The sequence below is a fragment of the Cololabis saira genome, chromosome 23, assembly GCF_033807715.1.
Source record: "Cololabis saira isolate AMF1-May2022 chromosome 23, fColSai1.1, whole genome shotgun sequence".
Taxonomy (NCBI): Eukaryota; Metazoa; Chordata; class Actinopteri; order Beloniformes; family Belonidae; genus Cololabis; species Cololabis saira.
In genome coordinates, this window is record NC_084609.1 from 17,484,626 (window position 1) to 17,502,107 (window position 17,482).

General features: G+C 40.8%; 1 protein-coding gene across 9 annotated transcripts in view; it reads right to left on the minus strand.

The window, feature by feature from the left end:
• Window positions 1-4,565: 4,565 nt before the first annotated feature.
• wnk1b (WNK lysine deficient protein kinase 1b) overlaps window positions 4,566-17,482 on the minus strand; it is a 91,140-nt gene continuing 78,223 nt past the window's right edge. For 3 of the 9 annotated variants that reach the window (XM_061714497.1, XM_061714494.1, XM_061714493.1), the window contains 9 exons: window positions 17,209-17,477; window positions 16,979-17,054; window positions 16,757-16,886; window positions 16,064-16,261; window positions 15,598-15,690; window positions 13,178-13,219; window positions 10,779-10,951; window positions 10,004-10,060; window positions 4,566-9,544 (listed from right to left, as the gene is read on the minus strand). In XM_061714497.1, the coding sequence (XP_061570481.1) occupies window positions 9,119-9,544; window positions 10,004-10,060; window positions 10,779-10,951; window positions 13,178-13,219; window positions 15,598-15,690; window positions 16,064-16,261; window positions 16,757-16,886; window positions 16,979-17,054; window positions 17,209-17,477 (1,464 nt within the window). In that variant the 3' untranslated portion in view covers window positions 4,566-9,118. The remainder of the gene's footprint in view (window positions 9,545-10,003; window positions 10,061-10,778; window positions 10,952-13,177; window positions 13,220-15,597; window positions 15,691-16,063; window positions 16,262-16,756; window positions 16,887-16,978; window positions 17,055-17,208; window positions 17,478-17,482) is intronic. The other 6 variants (XM_061714489.1, XM_061714488.1, XM_061714491.1 and 3 more) reach the window with 6 other exon arrangements.

Sequence of the window (17,482 nt, forward strand, 5' to 3'; positions counted from 1 at the left end):
AGAAGCAGTTGGGTGGAAATGTTGCAGCCAGTCCAGAAACCAGCTTAATAACTGTTCCCGTGTAGATCACTATCACTTGTTCTCTGTCTGTTTTAGCTGATTATGCAGCTTACAGTAAAGGCTAGTATTTTATTACTGCCAGAATGATTAACATAGTCACCTGTGTGTCAGGGAAGTCCTTTCAACTAAAGTAACAAATTAGGCTAAATATTACTGACTTGAAGAGCCTTAGGATTACTGTGGAGGTTAACATTTTAACGCTGTCTTACTAAGTGGGTCTGTGGGCCGTTTAGCACACTTTTCATATGAGCTTGATGGCATTTAGGTCAAAAGATTGCTGTGAGTAAGCTTTTTCACTCAGCTGGTAGCTTTAGTTTGCTTGCCAGAACAAAAGGGGATTTCTGTGTTGGACAAACCTGACAGTCATAGTTCATTGCTTGCAATAAAAAGCATGTATTTACTTCAAATATCAACTATATCCACACATGAGTCAACATGAGGTTTTTAACACATATTTTGGATTCTTACATTTCGGCAGCAGTGTTTTTTATTGTTTTAATAATTCACATAAGGAAACTAGTTGAGTACTTGATGGTTCATCCGCGTTACATACAGAGACGCCCCACTTCCCTTTACCCTCGACCCGTGTTTCTTGAGCATCTTCACGCTTAAATGAATTGTCACATTTGAAAGAAGGATTCTGCCTCCATAGAACTGGATCAGTACTTAGATATCAGTCCAATGTTTAATGTTTTAATCAGTAGTTGGTATTTGGTCTAACTATTAGATAAATACGGCCTTAGATTTCCATTGTGCCATTATAAATTGAAGAAAGTTTAGCCAAAAAGAAAAATGTCAGTAGTGTGGGTGTAGATTCTAAGTTGCAGCCAGGTGCTGCTTATCATCAGCCGTTGAGTGAGTGATCTTCAACAGATGTGCAGACGGAAATCAAAACAGATGTTTTGGGTGTTTGCTGGTCTGGAGCACTCAGGTGTGTGTCGACACCACACATAGAAGGAAAGTAAAAAACCAACTTGGAGATGTAGATGTTGCTGCACATCTGTCGGGAGAGAATTCAGTATTTTACAGCGAAAAGATTATTCACAAGTAAAAAGCATTCAAGAGAGTTGCCAATCTTCCTATAACATCCTAACATATTTACCCCAAGGTCAGACTTTGCAATAAATACAAAAAAGAAAAATCCAAGAGCCACATCCCAGACCCTACAGGGGTCACTGAGCATGCTAAATGTTAAAATTAATGACTACTTTTATAAAGTACACTTTATTTGGAAAAATTGTCATGGGGAAGACTCTTCTGTCCAAATATAAAAACTGAGAAATACGATTAAGGTTGCAAAATGAAATTTGAGCAAACCATACGGCTTCTGTAATGGTGTCCTATGTTAAAAGGAGACCACAGCAGAGTAATGTGGCTCATTTCTACATATTTGACAAAAAAGACAAACAGACAGAATCTCAACAGAAACACCTCATATTCACTGTCAAGCACGGTGTTGGAGTAGTGATGATTTGGGATTGTTGTGCAGTCACTGAGTTACATGTTAGTATTCAAGAGGCAAATGATATGTTCCTTGTCTGACAGCTAAATCGCGGTTGAAATGAGTTCATGCAGCATCCTCATCAAGTTAACGTAAAAGAACCAAGGCTTTGCAATGGCCTTAATCAAGGTCCAGAGCAGTGGTGGGACGTCAAGAGCACCAGTCACGCGTAAATGCCCCAAACCCTCAATTAACTAAACAGCAATGTTATAAAGAAGAATGGGCTACATTTCCTCTACAGCAATGTGAGAGACTGATAAAGTCATACAGGAAACAGCTACCACAAGCCACAGCTGCTAAACTTTAATTTACCGGTACAAACTATTAAAGGGGATCTATTATAGCATTTAATGTTTATGTCTAATATCTAATGCCTTGAATGTCTTAATAAGAAGCTTTTGATTGTTTTTTTAAAATAAATTAGAAATTCAACCTCTGAGCCATGTCTTTATCTTTACCGTTTCTAACCTCCTTCTCTATGAGGGATTCTGAGTGGGCGGGGAGGCTATGATGATGAAGCACTGTGCTGATTGGCTGCCTGATGCGATGACGCGATACACTGCTACAAAAAATGGTGAAAGCTCTGGCCGGCGGGGTTAAGACTGATTTATGCTTCTGCGTTACACCAATGCAGAGCCTACGGCGTAGGGTACGCGGCGACGCGCACCCAGAGATGGACAGAGTACTCGACCCCAGTACTTGAGTAAGAGTACAAATACTACTGGTCAAAATTTACTCTGTTACAAGTAAAAGTAGCTCAGTCAAAATATTACTCGAGTAAGAGTAGAAAAGTACTTGCTTTTAAAGGTACTTAAGTATCCAAAAGTAAATGCTTTTAAATTTACTTTAAGTAAAAGTAAGAGTAAGAGTAAATTTCTTATTTTCCACAACAGTAAATTACTATATTTTTTCTAAATTATTTTAAGGATCTTTTAACTCTTGTTTCTGAGAATTCGATGTTGAGTTGTTGAAAGCAGAGAGGTAGTTCTGCTTCGGCAGACACAATAAACATATGAAAATAAATGTCTGTGGTTTGTCTGTGCCCTCGTATTTTACTCGGTCGAACTCAAACATTGAGTTAAGATACGGCCAAGGATTTAGTGAAAGTCCCTGCTCCGAGTCCGGCTCATTATCAGACTCAGACGACTAAGCGGATTGTCTTTCTTCTCCTGACGCAGGCGTAGCCATTGTTGCGGCTCTGTCTTGACTTGTTGCGGTTCTGTCTTGACAAACGCAGGCTACTTTGGCGGTATCGTTTTGAGGAGGCTTGATGTATTTCTGCTTTACGTACATCCCAGTGGAGAGCGTGCACTGTGATAGGTCTCCTCCTTTGACAAAAACAGCTTGTGTCCAATAGGATTTTAGGGAAGAAGAAAAAAGAGCAGACCTGAAAGTAACGAGTACTTTTCTGCCTTCCTAGAAATTTACTCGAGTAAAAGTAAAAATATTTGTCTTGGAAATGTATTCAAGTAAGAGTAATAAGTACCAAAGAAATCTAATACTCAAGTAGAGTACAAATCCTCTGGATATGTACTTAAGTACAGTACTCAAGTAAATTTACTCCATTACTGTCCACCATTGCGCGCACCGTAGGCTATGCCGTACCCTACGGCTCTGCGTCGATTTAATGCGGAACGATAATTCAGGCTTTATGCGATGCGAGCGAGCGCCGCAGCGCTGCAGCGCCGTTTTGAGCTGAACATTTGTCGGACGCCGTGCTTCTATTTTCTTCCTGTCGCTCGCGTTGAAAGCCGGTTGAAAGCGCCCTAGGAAACAGTCACGGATGAGGAACGGTTGATCCAGTTAGTTGAAATGAGAAGTTATCTCTATGATACCTCCTCATGTCACTACAAAAACCTCAATAAAGTGCAGCTGGCTGGAGGGAGATGGACAGAGAGCGTCCGATGTCACGCAGTGCGAAGTGCGATAGTCGGACGCTCGCATGCAGTTACACGGTTTTATAGTTGTGGGCGTGGTTTGCATTTTGGTTACGTAACAAAAATGCACCGAATCTGAACGGCTTGTAAAAGCCACATCACACTGGACGGCTCATCCGGGCGGCTGTACAGACACTGCAGAATTTGGTTGCTTTCCTCCTTCTCTGAGTTGGCAGGCTGAGGGGAGACCACTTTATATATGTTAAAGCAAGAAAAAACCTGTTTTTCATAATAGGTCCCCTTTAAATCATGATGGTTACTTGATATTACCAACATTATTAATTATTATTATTAATAATTATATTCAGTTTCATTGCTGTGAAATAAACAAGGGCAATTAGATGCGTTATACATTTTTTCATACACAGAATAAAAAGAGAAGGTATTAGCTGTATTACTATGTGATGAGTGAAATATGTGGAACACATCTCTGTATGCAGTTTTGTTGGTGTAAAATAAAATTTCAGGCTAAATAATCTTGCATGTATCAAACTGCGAGAAAATGTTAGACTTCTTAAAATGAAAAATAGGAAGAAATACATTTTGGAGCTGGTTGGAAAAGGTTAATGTCAGCGTTTGCAGTCATAGATTGCAGATTTCATATCAGCGCAGGAAACAGCTCGATGGATATTTATTGTCAAAATGTAGCAGTAAGTCTCATTTTCCTTCCTCTCTTCCTTCCTTAGGCTCGTTTCTCTAGGTGGGCCAAGTTTTTTTTTTCATTGTATCCATAGAGATAGATAATAAGCACAGATTCTCACCTTACAATGAGCTGTTTCCGGACTACATTTGAACCGATTGGTTTATTGGTCTAGTTAACAGGAAGTGGGTCTTTGCTGCAAACTCTGCAGGTTGCCTGGTAAACAAAGCTCAGTGCTGTCTGCCCGTGGGCAAAGCTAGTACTGCAGGAGCACAGAGGACGCTCAGGAAACAACTTTTAGACATTAAGACAGACTTAAGCTTCCTCACATTTCTGCAAAGAAATAAAAATCCTTGTGGGGCTGGAAAGAAATATTAAAACTCAAACACTTAATAATTCAAAGACCAAATAAAACTCATCACTCAGGCTCATTTAAACTTTTATTTATTAAGTCTTTACAAATAAAGTAACAAATTTAATTATATTGTAGCGCAAAGTTTTGTTGTTTTTTTATATGAAGCTTGAACACTCTATACTTAGTGCAAACCGTCCTGTTAAAGGCTGCCAATGACTCCCTACATGTCTTTTTTTTTGTTTTCATTCATTCAACCACTTTTATTGTATTATGTTCAACACAATGCAGAAAAAACATCCACTGACTTAAATTAAAACTGCACATAAAACACAGATTAAAAAAAATACTAATAAAATAAAATAAACTGAGGCCAGAAAACTAAACAACATGTTGGGGAAAAGAAAGAATGTTTTAGTAACAGAGAAAGTTTTTCTGTGCTCAAGAAAGACGCCATTTCAAAGGAAAGGAGTGAAAAAAAAGCAGCAAGGAGATGCACTGAATGTGTTTTTGCATGAAAGTGTGTGCTTGTGTGATCTGTCAAGAACATTTTCCTTTTCTTGTTTTTTAAGATATGGGCACTTCTACGGTAAAAAGCATAAAGGGTACGCAAGTCCTGCAACTGTCAAACACCAACAGAATACAGAATGTGGATTTAATACATGTTTCATTGCAACTACTGCTTCAGGGAACTTCAAAATAAAAGTGCCCTAAGCCTTTCACAGTAAGAGTCCACTATAATTAAAACTTCATGAGTCCTGCACCCGCTGAGGTCTTTGAAGAAGTCGCCCTCCCTCTGGAGCTCAGCAGCTCAACCCAAAATGTAATCTCAGAGTTTGATCGTATACTGTCACTTTAATATCACTGCATTGCAGCCATTGCACAGTACTTCGTTCGTCGTAATCGTGTGGTAGAAACACAGCAAAACACAATCCAACCTCAAACGTGGAAATCATTTGATGCTTGAAAAAGTTGCAAAGTTAAAGTCCACAATGTTGCCTAGCAACCAAAGCAGCTACAGTGACTAAAAGCAGGCAAATATAGTTCCTTGATTTCTTTTTTAAGTTTCCACTTTTGATATTTTCACTGAAAAAAGAAATAAAAATGACGAATGGCACTGTGTTGTGGCATCATTAAAGGTCTGAAGGGACACTCATACGCAGAACTAAAGCAAAGTGGCTCAATGATTATTCACAGCTTCAACCAAATGTATCTAGTAGTAAAAATGTTGCAATATTATTATTCATGAGATGGGAAAAAAAATGAACGAAGCTATGTCTTTTTTGTACATATTTTTACAACTTTTTTTTTAAATACAATATTTTTTTAAATGTAAATTCATATTATCCACTCCCAGCAGGAAGCAACAAAAACATGCAATGATAGCAGATGTTGCAAATGTTCTGACGAAACAGGAAACAGGAGAGGGTGTCAAAGGCCTCAGATTTTAACTCACTTTCATCCTTTTATTTTTACTTTATCCATTTCATTTGTTTTCAACCACCACTGTGCTTACACTCAGGTCTACCAACAATACCACATTGCACCCTCACATTCACACATCTGTTAAAGATCAAGTTTCTCTACCATGACCCAACAAAATCCCAACTGTGCATCCTGATAATCATATCTTTGCTTGCACGGTAAGAGCCGAGTGACCATCAGAAGAGTGAGACAGCCACTAGAAAATCTGCTCACCATTGCAAACTCTAGAGACTCCTTGTCTTTTACAGCAAGTGAGGCAATATTTCAGGAAAACACAATTTTATACCAGACTTTGACTTGTTTTATTTATGATGGGCCTTGACAATATTCAAGAGCTCTAATAGGAATTACTGTGGTCAGACTGAGCTTTTTACATTGCTGAATTATTGAATGTTTAATTAATTTTTTCTCCAAATACTGTGTTTTTAAAACACTGCTTTTTTGTATTAAAGGACAATGATAACTTCCTCTTTTCACTGGATAAAATTGTGCACCAAGACAAGGTACCTGCTGGACTTCAGCACTGGACAGCTCCACGTCTACCATCAAACCACCGGATCAATAAGAGGACGTCATCCTAACCCACATCAGGTTTCTGGCTAACTTTGGAAGTTGACACTAAAATGGGGTTCTGTGTTACACTTGAAGCTTTAAGCTGCACCTGCACAGTACAGAGTGGTCCAAGCTTCAAATACAATCTTCAATAAGTCCCTCCATAAAAACACGACGACACTGGAAAGAACACTGACGGGACAAAGCCGGCCTTTTCCAACCGTCTGCTGTTTTTGGTCATGACCAGCAGCAGAGTGTAGGTGGATTCATCTTCCTATCGGTTCTACCGTTTATCTTTTCATCCAACACAAGGGGAGACATTCAACTGCAAGTTGCAGAAAATACACTCATCAGAATTAATCCAAAAAGAAAAAAAAAAAAAACACGCAAAATAAAACACTCACACGCTCTCTTTCACACACTCGCTGTTACTACTGCAGGCACTACTCCCGCTAACCACGTCCAACCATCACCGCTGACTTTACCCTGTCCTCGACCCCCAACGGAAAAGCAACAAGGAGGATGCAAGGCACTGTAAGTGATTGGGGGAAGGGGGCAAGACGGCGACGATAAAAGGTTTTTCAAGTACATTAAAATGGATACCATTGGTTTATACATTCACATTCATCTAACAAAACCAGGGCAGAGAGGGAAGAGGTGGGCTATTTAAAGTGTCTGATATATAAGTACTGTATTTAGAAAAGAAAAAAAAATAGCTAGCTTTATTTTAATATCTAAATATCAACTATCCTGACGTTTGCTTGGGGTTTGTCTTTATGCTCAGGAGGTCAAGTTCGACTTTCAGTTCAATCAGCCAAGAAGATGAACGGAGTCAGCGGTTGGCAAGTTGTTGCTAAGGCATTGCTAAGTGTGTCCTCTGTAGATGCATGGCGGGACGCTTATTGAAAAGAAGAGTCGGTTTTCACATTTTGATGAGAATTGTTTGAACTGAAAGTCAAAAAGGACCCCAAACTGCTCAGATTCTTTTTTTTTTTTTTTTACACATTACCCTATAAACTAATGTCGCCCAACAACATTTTCTAATAATAAACAACAATAATAATCACAGTGTCTCCACATCGTACAGCGATGTGCACGTAGAACAGGTCCATTGACAGAACATGTTTTTTTGTTTTTGTTTTTAAATAGAATAATCATTAACAACAATCATGAGAGTAATGTACATTGCAATCATTTCAACCAGAATGTTGAAACCAAACTAGTTATGACACTAAGAACGGTTAAACTGCTGCTGCTGCACCTCCAGTGATGTGCGAGTGTATTTACACCTCCGTGTGTGTGTGTGTGTGTGTGTGTGTGTGTTTGCACTTAAATGTCATGCATTTTGAGAGTGTTTGTGTGTTGGATTGCTAGCTGAGGGCAGCAAGCAAAAACAAACCAAACAAAATGAACAACAAAAATGGAATCATCATAGCTGACATTCGACAAAAATAAACAAGACACAAACTGTACAAGGACTCTGACATTATTCTGATAACAAGGCCACTTTTTCCACACCAAGTTCCCTCCTGTTTGGGCGGTTTTTTTGTTTTTTTTTTCTCCTCTAAAAGGTTACTGCTGTTATTGCTTCAAATGGCAACAGAGAGTTGGAGAGAGGGATGGAGGAAGAGGTGGATGATCGTGAAGGGCCGTTCGGCATGCTGAAGCATCTGTTTTTGCCCGTTGGAGCACGATCCTGAAGCAAGCGGTGAATTGGTTTCGTTCCTCCATCTCTCTCCATCTTTTTTTGAGCAGTTAATCAGCGGGAGGGGAAAAACAAGACACAGAAGGTAAAAGAGAAGTCCCGAATCTACAGATTGCTGGGCTACACCTGTTCTCAATATGCACTCATTTGGACTGACCTTCATGTATTTTTGTGCTTTTGATGATATACTAAAATCAGACACTTTTGCCCGCTCTCATCGAACATTTGAGCTTTCATCTGCTACAATTTAAATATTTACTTTTCATCACCAAGTGTATGTGTTTCTGTCTAAAACACTGCCTTATTCAGTGAAACTGAACACTAAACAACTGCCATGTAAACGCAACAAACACCCTGATCATTAAATTTAGTGAAGAACAGCATTGTTTCATCTATTTTTTTTTTTAAACAGTGAGAACACTTTAATATTGCAATTTTAACTGAATAAGACTGCTGATTTGTAAAGTTTGGATGCATCGGCCTCACCCAGATAACAATCTTCCCAGTAAAGTTAGACAGAAAGGCTAAAGTTGGATATCTTCTCCCTCCTATGCTCGATGAAATGTTCCCGTCACCATCTAGCGAGGCTACATAGTACCTCGTCATATGTGGACTCGTAAGGAACATCCAGAGCGTGACCTGGAACAGCTGTGACCCAGATGTAAAAGCCCACACCGATCCAACACCCTGCCGTAACCATTTCTTTGGCCTAATAACATTGCACACAAGTCTTTTCCTTTATTCTTCTCAATATGACCGGAAGGGATGTGGAGATGGACAGATTCCTCCGGTCAAAAAGATAATCTTCCAACATTTTAACTTCTTGCTCTCCACACCCCTTCGGGTTCTTCTGTTCTCGCCAGTCCCAAAAATCCACCTACAAGCCCTATGTGGTCCTTAAGTTGGGCCCTCCTGGGTTGCTGACTGACTTCTGCAGAGTGTTGGTCAGATGGAAAGCCTGCAGCGGGCCCTGCCCCGGAATCTGGCCCTGCGGGGCGGGGTAGGGGCCCAGCGGTTGGGAAGTGCTTACCAGCAGAGGCTGCGCTGCTGCCTGGTGTGGGTTTGACAGGCTGTGAGCCGGACCGGACCACTGCGCGCTATAAGCTGCAGTCGGAGTGTAGTGGATGAACTGGGGAGGCTGGAGCTGAGGTGGAGTGGAGCAGGCAGGAGGGTGGCACAAGGAGCCTTTGCGGCCAGCGAGAGAGGTAGCGGCGGTGGGGTTTGCAGGAAGGTGGGTGGAACCTCCGATGCTGCTGGGACAGAGCTGGCTGGGAGCGGAGAACTTCCTGCCCAGACTGGCTGACTGGATGACCTGCAGGGGCCGAAGACATCGTCATGGAAGAACGAGTAAACGTGACTCATCCCAACAACATCACAATCAACATTTCTCTTCATCCAGTTACTTCTACATCTTTTATGAACAAGTGGTTTGTTGACCAGAGCACACATTCAGCACTGAAGGAGTTTACTTCACAAATGTTTAGTGCTGAAATCAAACCACACCGGTTCATTTAACTTCATTTCACTGCCAAACCTGTGAGCGCTCTCTTGTAACCATCTAGTTTTAAGATCTAAATGTTAATGATCCAGGATTAAAACTAACTCTGAGGTCAGTGTATGTCAACGCAGTATGCAAGCATTGAATGATTCATAGAATTTACTGTCTGGAAAAGGTTTTTTGGAAGTGACAGATTAGATGTGGGGATATGGATTTGTGTTGATGAAAAGGTCAGTTCAGTAATGGTGTGAAATGGCTGGTTTTTACACTCACCTCATAGCTGTGTCCTTGAACTGGGGCCTGCTGCTGTAGTTTGGCACTCCTCTTACCCTAAAATAAATAAATAAAAACAAAAGTTAAGCTCAATATATAAACGTAATCTCACAAAAGATCATCAGTGGATAATAAATTTCAGATTCTGTGCTTGGGATCATATGTTTGGGCATCTTAAGCCTCCACCTACTCAAAACTATCTACCTACTCAAAAACTGTAACGGGACAGTAAAACACTGTCCTGTTACTTTGTTGATGAAAGCAGCAAATTTTCATCAGCAGCTAAATATTTCACTTAACTCGAGGAAGAAATTAGAACTTACACAAGGTTGTTCTTTAAAAAAAATATATTTTAACTTGCAAAGAAGGTACCTAAGGGAAGGAAAAGGAGGAAAAGGGAGGAACCTTAAAAGTGTGTGTGCTTTCAGAGACTGCAACAGCTTTTTTAGTGACAGTGAAGAACAAAATAAAATGTAAATATACCGGGAAAAAAGAAAAATCCTATTATTTTGTGCAACTAACTGTTTGCTTAACTACTAGTTGTTTCATTCAAGAGAAGTAGCGAGGTCTTTGTATGTGCTATTTAGTCAGAATATTTTTGCATAATTTCTTTAGTTTTATAGAATATTACAACTGTTTTAAAGACTTACTCAAGCAATTATTATGAAGTTTGTAACACTACAAGCACTCCAGAGTTTAGGTTCTCTCTTATCTTCTGGTAAACTACAGAAGCTGGATGGATCATTGTAGTATGAGTGATAAAACGGCAGTAAACCTGTGAGAGGTTCATGGCGTCTCTGGCCCAGTTGTCCACCAGTTTATGCAGGTCATCGGTGAATGTTCCTTTCTTCTGGATCGGGGCCGACATGTTGGCTGGCAGAGACTGCGAGCCCCCCTGGCTTTGACCCAAACCACCTGAACCGTGGACCGCATTCGTGCTGTTAGTCCCTGCGGGGAGCGACAGAAGAAGAGAAAATAGAGGGAGGAGGAGAAGAAAGAGAACAGTAAATATGAGAGACATTTGAACAGGAAGTTGAAAGTGATGATCTCTGAATGAGGGTGAGACGGTCTGGACCATGAAAAGGGCAGACGGGGGTTGATCAGGTCGGAGTTTTAGAAAAGGTCAGCATGTCATGGTCAAAAAGATTAATTGTTAAGACTTGATGGTGGAAATTAGTGTTTCCCACAAAATCAGATTGTAGTGATGTGTCGGGTGGAGGGGGGTATATGCCACGCAAACGCCAGACGAGCAGTAGGATGCCACATCTGCGTGATCCCACTAGCTGCAGCTAAATTCATGCTCTGTGAAAGACGGTCAGGATCTGAATCAATCAATCACTCACGCAGATCTGATATGGTAGATTTCACTATTTTTCAATATTAAAAATTTGAAATATACAAGCGGGTTGTCAAATACTTTTTGGCAGCTCTTAATTTACTTGGGTGGCCCCCTCAAAGTACTAAAACTGTGTGGGAAACCCAGGAAATATGATGATTAACAGGAACAAAATGTAATTCAAGATTATGGAGCAATTAATGCACAAACAGTCAATGAAACATGTTTTAATGTGCATGTATTAGATATCCCTCATGTCAAAATACTGTATATGGAATAACCACTCTTGGAGGATGCTGATTAAAGAAAAAAAAAATGGTTATGACACAAAGCTATTTTATTTAAGAAGAACATTCTGAATTTGTAAATATCCTACCTAAAAAACTGAACAGAGCTTCTGCAAAGATCAAGTTGAGAAAAACATGAATCTCCTTTTTTCTGCCCAAGTACAAATATCCAAATTAGTGTGCAGATTGTTTGGAGATCTAAATGAGCTGTTGCACCCAGATCATCGACAGGACATGTGGTCCGACTAGGTTCACAAGAAGACAACATGCTTTTTTAAAAAATAAACATTGTGATGAGTTCATATTTGCAACAGTGGGTTATATACAAGTCTTCACATAGATCAACCAGTGAATTTGGAGTTTTCAAGATCCAATACTTTTCTTGGCCGTTAGGTGGCACTCAAGCTCTACACCAATAACTCATTTCTTTCTTCTAATGCCAACCAACTTTCAGCACCAAGCCTAAATTTGCTGCAAAAAGATGTACACAATTCAAAATATCAATGTTATGTGCATGTCTGCAATGGTTTATGTATGTAACATTACATAATTCAAATGCCTTCATTTTACCATGCTCTAAGGTTAAAACGATAAGTTGGTGAGCATCAGCAGACACAACCTGAAAGACCTGAAGACATGCTGTGATCCACAGCTTTTTGAATAAAAAACTTTACTTAAGTCAAACTGCAGGTAAGGCCACAAGAATGTGCTGTATTCGTGCTGTTTTATTGATACGTTTAGGCCGGTGAAAGAGGAGATGCCTCCACAAAAAGGTCAGTACAATGTACTCATTTTGATCAGTTTTTATCAGTCCTTTCGAGAAAAGTGCATACAATCCAGATAATAAGAAGCTGATGCACCTTCTTTGAATTTAAAGTAAACCCAGAGTCATGCTGAGAGAATGAGCATGGCTGTGAAATATATATAAATATACACACGATATGTCTAATTTAAGTGTAGCGTGAAAGGAAAAAACTATATAATATGCAGAAACCAGGGAGAGAATCATATAGTGGGTCTTAGAAACAAAATGTCAATTCATGCTAAACAAAATGGAGGAAAATAAGAATGAAGAGATGCTGAGTCATGACTGAGTGCAGCAGCACAGGATTCTGGTCAATGTAGTTGAAACCACGAGCTATGAGGTGGTAGAGGAGAAAGGGAGAGAAGCAGGGAGGAAACAGCTCTTCAGGTGAGTATCAGCATTTAGAATGGGTGTTTTTGTGTGTGTGTGCATGTGCGTCTGTGTGCTAAGAGTCCAAGAGCTTGCAGGTGCATGCAGTGTCAATATGATGGAAGCTCATTTCAGTCATTTCTGTGCTAAAACCAAAACTTGACTTTAAAAATCACAGAAGAAACAAACATAATCATCAATGCCAATATTGAAACTATGTTCTTCTTGTTAAGACTCCATAGCTGAAATAACTGAACTGAACGTAAATCTGGTCGAGGGGATACATTTAACAGGAAGGCAGCAGGAAGCATGGAAGAGCAAGCAAAGGCAGTGAGGGAGGGATGGAGGGAGGAAAGACCAAAAAGAGAGATAGTTACTACAGAGCTGGTTGCAGGGGCAGACTTTTTTCACCATCTTCCCTGTGCGGCCGGAAGACAACGATTGGAGGATTGGGAGAGAGTCAGAGTTAAACCCCGCCCCCATTTCACCCAACAACCAGAAACAGCACAAAACTGGAAGTAGTCAACAAAGAACACTTGTGGGGACTGAGGCTGACCAATAACATCTTTCAACCTGTCACAGAGTGCAAATGAGTAGATAAGAGTAAAGATTGATTTTTTTAAATACTAGAAGCCTTGGAAGAAGTGTTCATCTTGGTTGACACTTAATTGACACAAACAATATTGTTGAACAACACCCAAAGCCTTGCTTGTGACTATAGTTCTGAGATGTTCTTGGGTAGCCAACATCAGGTCCTGATGTGAATCTGAGTCCACTCCACAGCTCACACAGCCGTTGCAGAACTGGGTCAGAGATAGCAAAATACTCCGGTGTATCACTCACCAAATCTGATATTTTTTATTTGAAACCAAAAAAGACAATTCTGTCAAGGATTTTGGAGCCGTTTTTTTTAATGTTTTGTTATGTTCTTTCATATCTACCTGGTAAAGAGCAATAAATCATAAATGACTAAGACCCAGGTCTGTCTCTCTCCCCTCCGGGTGCAGGGACGGGGGTGGGGGTTTGAGGGGTGAGGACGATGAGTGAGGGAGAGACAAAGGGACGGGAGAGAAAAGGTTTGAGCTGCAGAGGGTTCAGAAGCATTCATAAATAAATAAATATCCCCTCCTCAAACACAGAACATCTCAATACTTCACACAACTAAAAAAGTGGGTTTCAAAAATACTTGACTCTCTTTAATTTAACTTTAAATTAAAACAAATGTAACTAATTCATTAAACACAAATAATACATTTTCATTGCAACAAAGGTTAGAAATAGAAGCACTTAAGATGTCAACATAGACTAATAGATTGTCTAGACTAGATTGATCACAATAAGAAGTAAACCAAAAACTGGTGTGCAACGCTGCAGGCTGCTCACAGCACTGGGGAACAGTTCAACCCGTGCTGGGATTGGTTAAATATCTACAACGGAAATGTACGCCCGGGTGGAATGATGCTACTTGTAAAACCTGTGTGTATTTTAGCTGCCGGGATCAAATCAGCACAGAAAAGAACTGTCATGCTAAAATATCCGTTTCAATCTAATTTGAAGGAATACTTGATTACTTCCCGGGAGCATCATCTAAGTGCCGTGGTCTCCCGACGCTGCCGACCTGCCACAGTAACGTTTGACTCCTGCAATATCTGAGTATTGCTTCATGGCACCAAGCTACACATCAACAACGTCTAGAGGCGACTCAGAGACTCAAGAAAGTAATGATGGAAGAGAAAACAAGAAAGGGACCAAGCAAGAAACCAAACTAATCCTGCCGAGCTACAAATTGCGACAAAGAGTTAAGTTTTGCTAATTTAACAGTTTTTTGATTGTTTGTTTTTTCCCAATCCTTCAACAGACTTAAGAGTGCACTTTGCTTACACCGATATATTCATCTGTGCAACTCGGTTCAATTTACCTTGTTTTTCTTTTTTGGGGAGCCAATCATTTTCAAGTGTAGCATGATATCGTAGATTAACAAAGAGGAGCAATCCTAATAGAGCCTCAGCACTGTGTCCTTCTGTTTTGTGGAAAACCAACACTTCACAAGTGCAGCAGCATAAAATCAGATCATGGTTTCGCCTGGCATGGTGGAAAGAAAAAAGAAAAAAGAAAACTCACTTAATCTGACTATATTATAACAGCATGACTTTGTTTAGTGGTCCAGTCAACAGACACACCAGCTGCTCTTCTGCTGCACTGCCGGTGGTTTCCGTGATATTACACTGCATCGTAACCGCCGGCAACCATGTTTGCAGCACATCAATTTTAAAGGGACTTAACCTTATACTGCCTGAAAACATTAACTGTCCTGTTGTTAATACATTATGCTCTTAGGTTACAGAACCGCTGCTGTTTATTTGTGATGAGGCACATGACCCCCAAAAGGATAACAAAAAGTTTATCTGATCTTCCAACACTGTACATTGATGTCTCAAAGGCTTTCACAATTTATTTTTTATCTAACTATTATCAAAAATGTCTATGCTATTTCAACTAATGATGTCACCAGTAATTTATTTGGGACAATAGTTATCTTACTGCCAGTTGTCAACGTAGTTTGAGGCACAGACAAATAACGATCTGCGGTGTGAAACTAAGCAGATGCCAGTTCAACTTTGCTCCAAAGAAATATCTGTGCTCTATTAATTCTGCCTTCATAAGAAAGAAAGAAAAAGAAAAAGAAAACAAGAGGATCATGACTTGAAAACACATATGTAAGAGTAAACTAAGGAAGCATGGAATCAAAGGTAAGTTGGTATAAAAGAGAAGAGCAAAGAAATAAAGCGTTACACACAAAGAGCCAAGCAGGGCGTACTCAGAAAGCGCGTCCTCCTGCCACCAGGCTTGAAGGCCAAACGCTCCGAACCCCAGCTGAACTTTACACAGCCTGAAGAGAGGGAGGAAGGGTAAAAAGTATAGAGAGCAGATACAGAAAGACAAGAAGAAAGAGTAATGTGGAAAACATGGACAGAGAGAATGGTGGAGGAGATTAAGAGAGGTAAACAAGGGAGGAAAACAGAAGTGAAGGGAAAGATGATGAGAAGAAAACAGAAAAAGAACAGATGAGAGGAGAGGAAGAGGCACATGATTTAAGAATACACATAACCGTGAGTGAAAAGATCCAGAAAGTACGATTTTATTTTTGTGAAGATAAGCCAGCATGCAGTTGAGTGTATCTGCATGCAGGGAAAACAGTAGCTGTTGGTGTAAATGATGCAAAGAGGCCTACTGCCGCCTGCAGCTCTTAGTGGCATGCCTACCTGGGGTTTGAGCGCACAGGCTGGGCACAGAGAGAGCTGCGTCGCTGGTGTAGGCTGAACACAGGTTGTCGCTGGAGGGAGAAGGTTTGAGGGGCTGGAGCACAGTGCTGCTGCCCGACTCGGCTAATCCTCCCGGGGCTAACAGAGCCAGCTGGCCGGGGTACATGACCGGGACGCTCTGGGTGGATAAAGTGCTGCCTGGGGGATCGCACAAGGCGTCGGCAGGAGACGACAGGGCAGAGGGACGGACGGATACAGAAAGCAGACATGCAAAAAACAAAGATAACAGATATAGACACCCCGCCACCCGAAACATGGACACACACCCAACCCCCCACATAGACCAACACACAGAGAAAACAGACAGGAAAAAAGCAGTCAGAAATTTTAAAGCTCCGAGCCTAATCCAGCAAACACACCCACATGCACATTGAACAAGCACACACACACACACATATATGTGCACACAGGTGAATGCATGAACACAAAGAAGGTGTAACAATAGTAAATACGTTTGACATTGTGGATGTGGTGGAGTTATGGCTCAAAACTAAATATAAATCTATCTTAGTTCAAATATCATCCCAAAAAACATCACTTTTTTTGCTGGTGTCTTTCCACATGGAGTTCATTCATATACAATCAGAAATACTTGATAGCATTAAGGGCTGTAGTACAGACTGAGGAGCCTACCTGGGTGTAACGGACTCCGGCTGCCATGCGTGGAACTCGCTCTGGACGATTTTGAAGACTTGTTTTTGGTGGGTCGACGTCTCCTGCCAGTCAGTGGGATAACTGGAGGCATCACTGCAGCTGGAGGAACCTACACAAAGACCAGAGAAGAACGGTTGTTTTGCACGGCACATGATGCTGATTTAATTGCAGTGGTTCATTTCTGTATATTAGACGAGCTACCTTTCCCAGCCTGGTGAAAAGAAAGTCTATTTCGTCCTTCTGGCGACAGTGCAGGGCCTGAATCTCTCGCATGTGCCTGGTGGAAGAAAGGGGGGGTAAAATAGTGTATAAAACTACTATACTGACAGGAGAAATAAAAGAAAGAACTGATAAAAGGGGAGCAACAGAAAGAACTGTAAAGTGGATGTTAATGTTCTTCTTGATGGGGCAAAAGAAGAGAGATGATTTACTTTTCTCTGAGGCGGTTGACTTCCCGTTTGAAGTCGTCATCCTCAAATTCTGAGTCATTGTCGCTGCTGATGTAGGAGTTATTGAAGGAGTTGTTCAGGCTCGGCAAGGAGGCTTTGTGAATGGAGTCTGGGGACAAAAGCTGGCCAGGATCACTGGGTCCGTTAGCAGCCTTGGCAGCAGGTGGGGGACTCAGACCGGGCTCAAGGCTCTGCTCCTCAGCGCGGCACACTGAGAACCTACCCACGCGGGCCTCGGGCTTGGTGGTAACCTTAA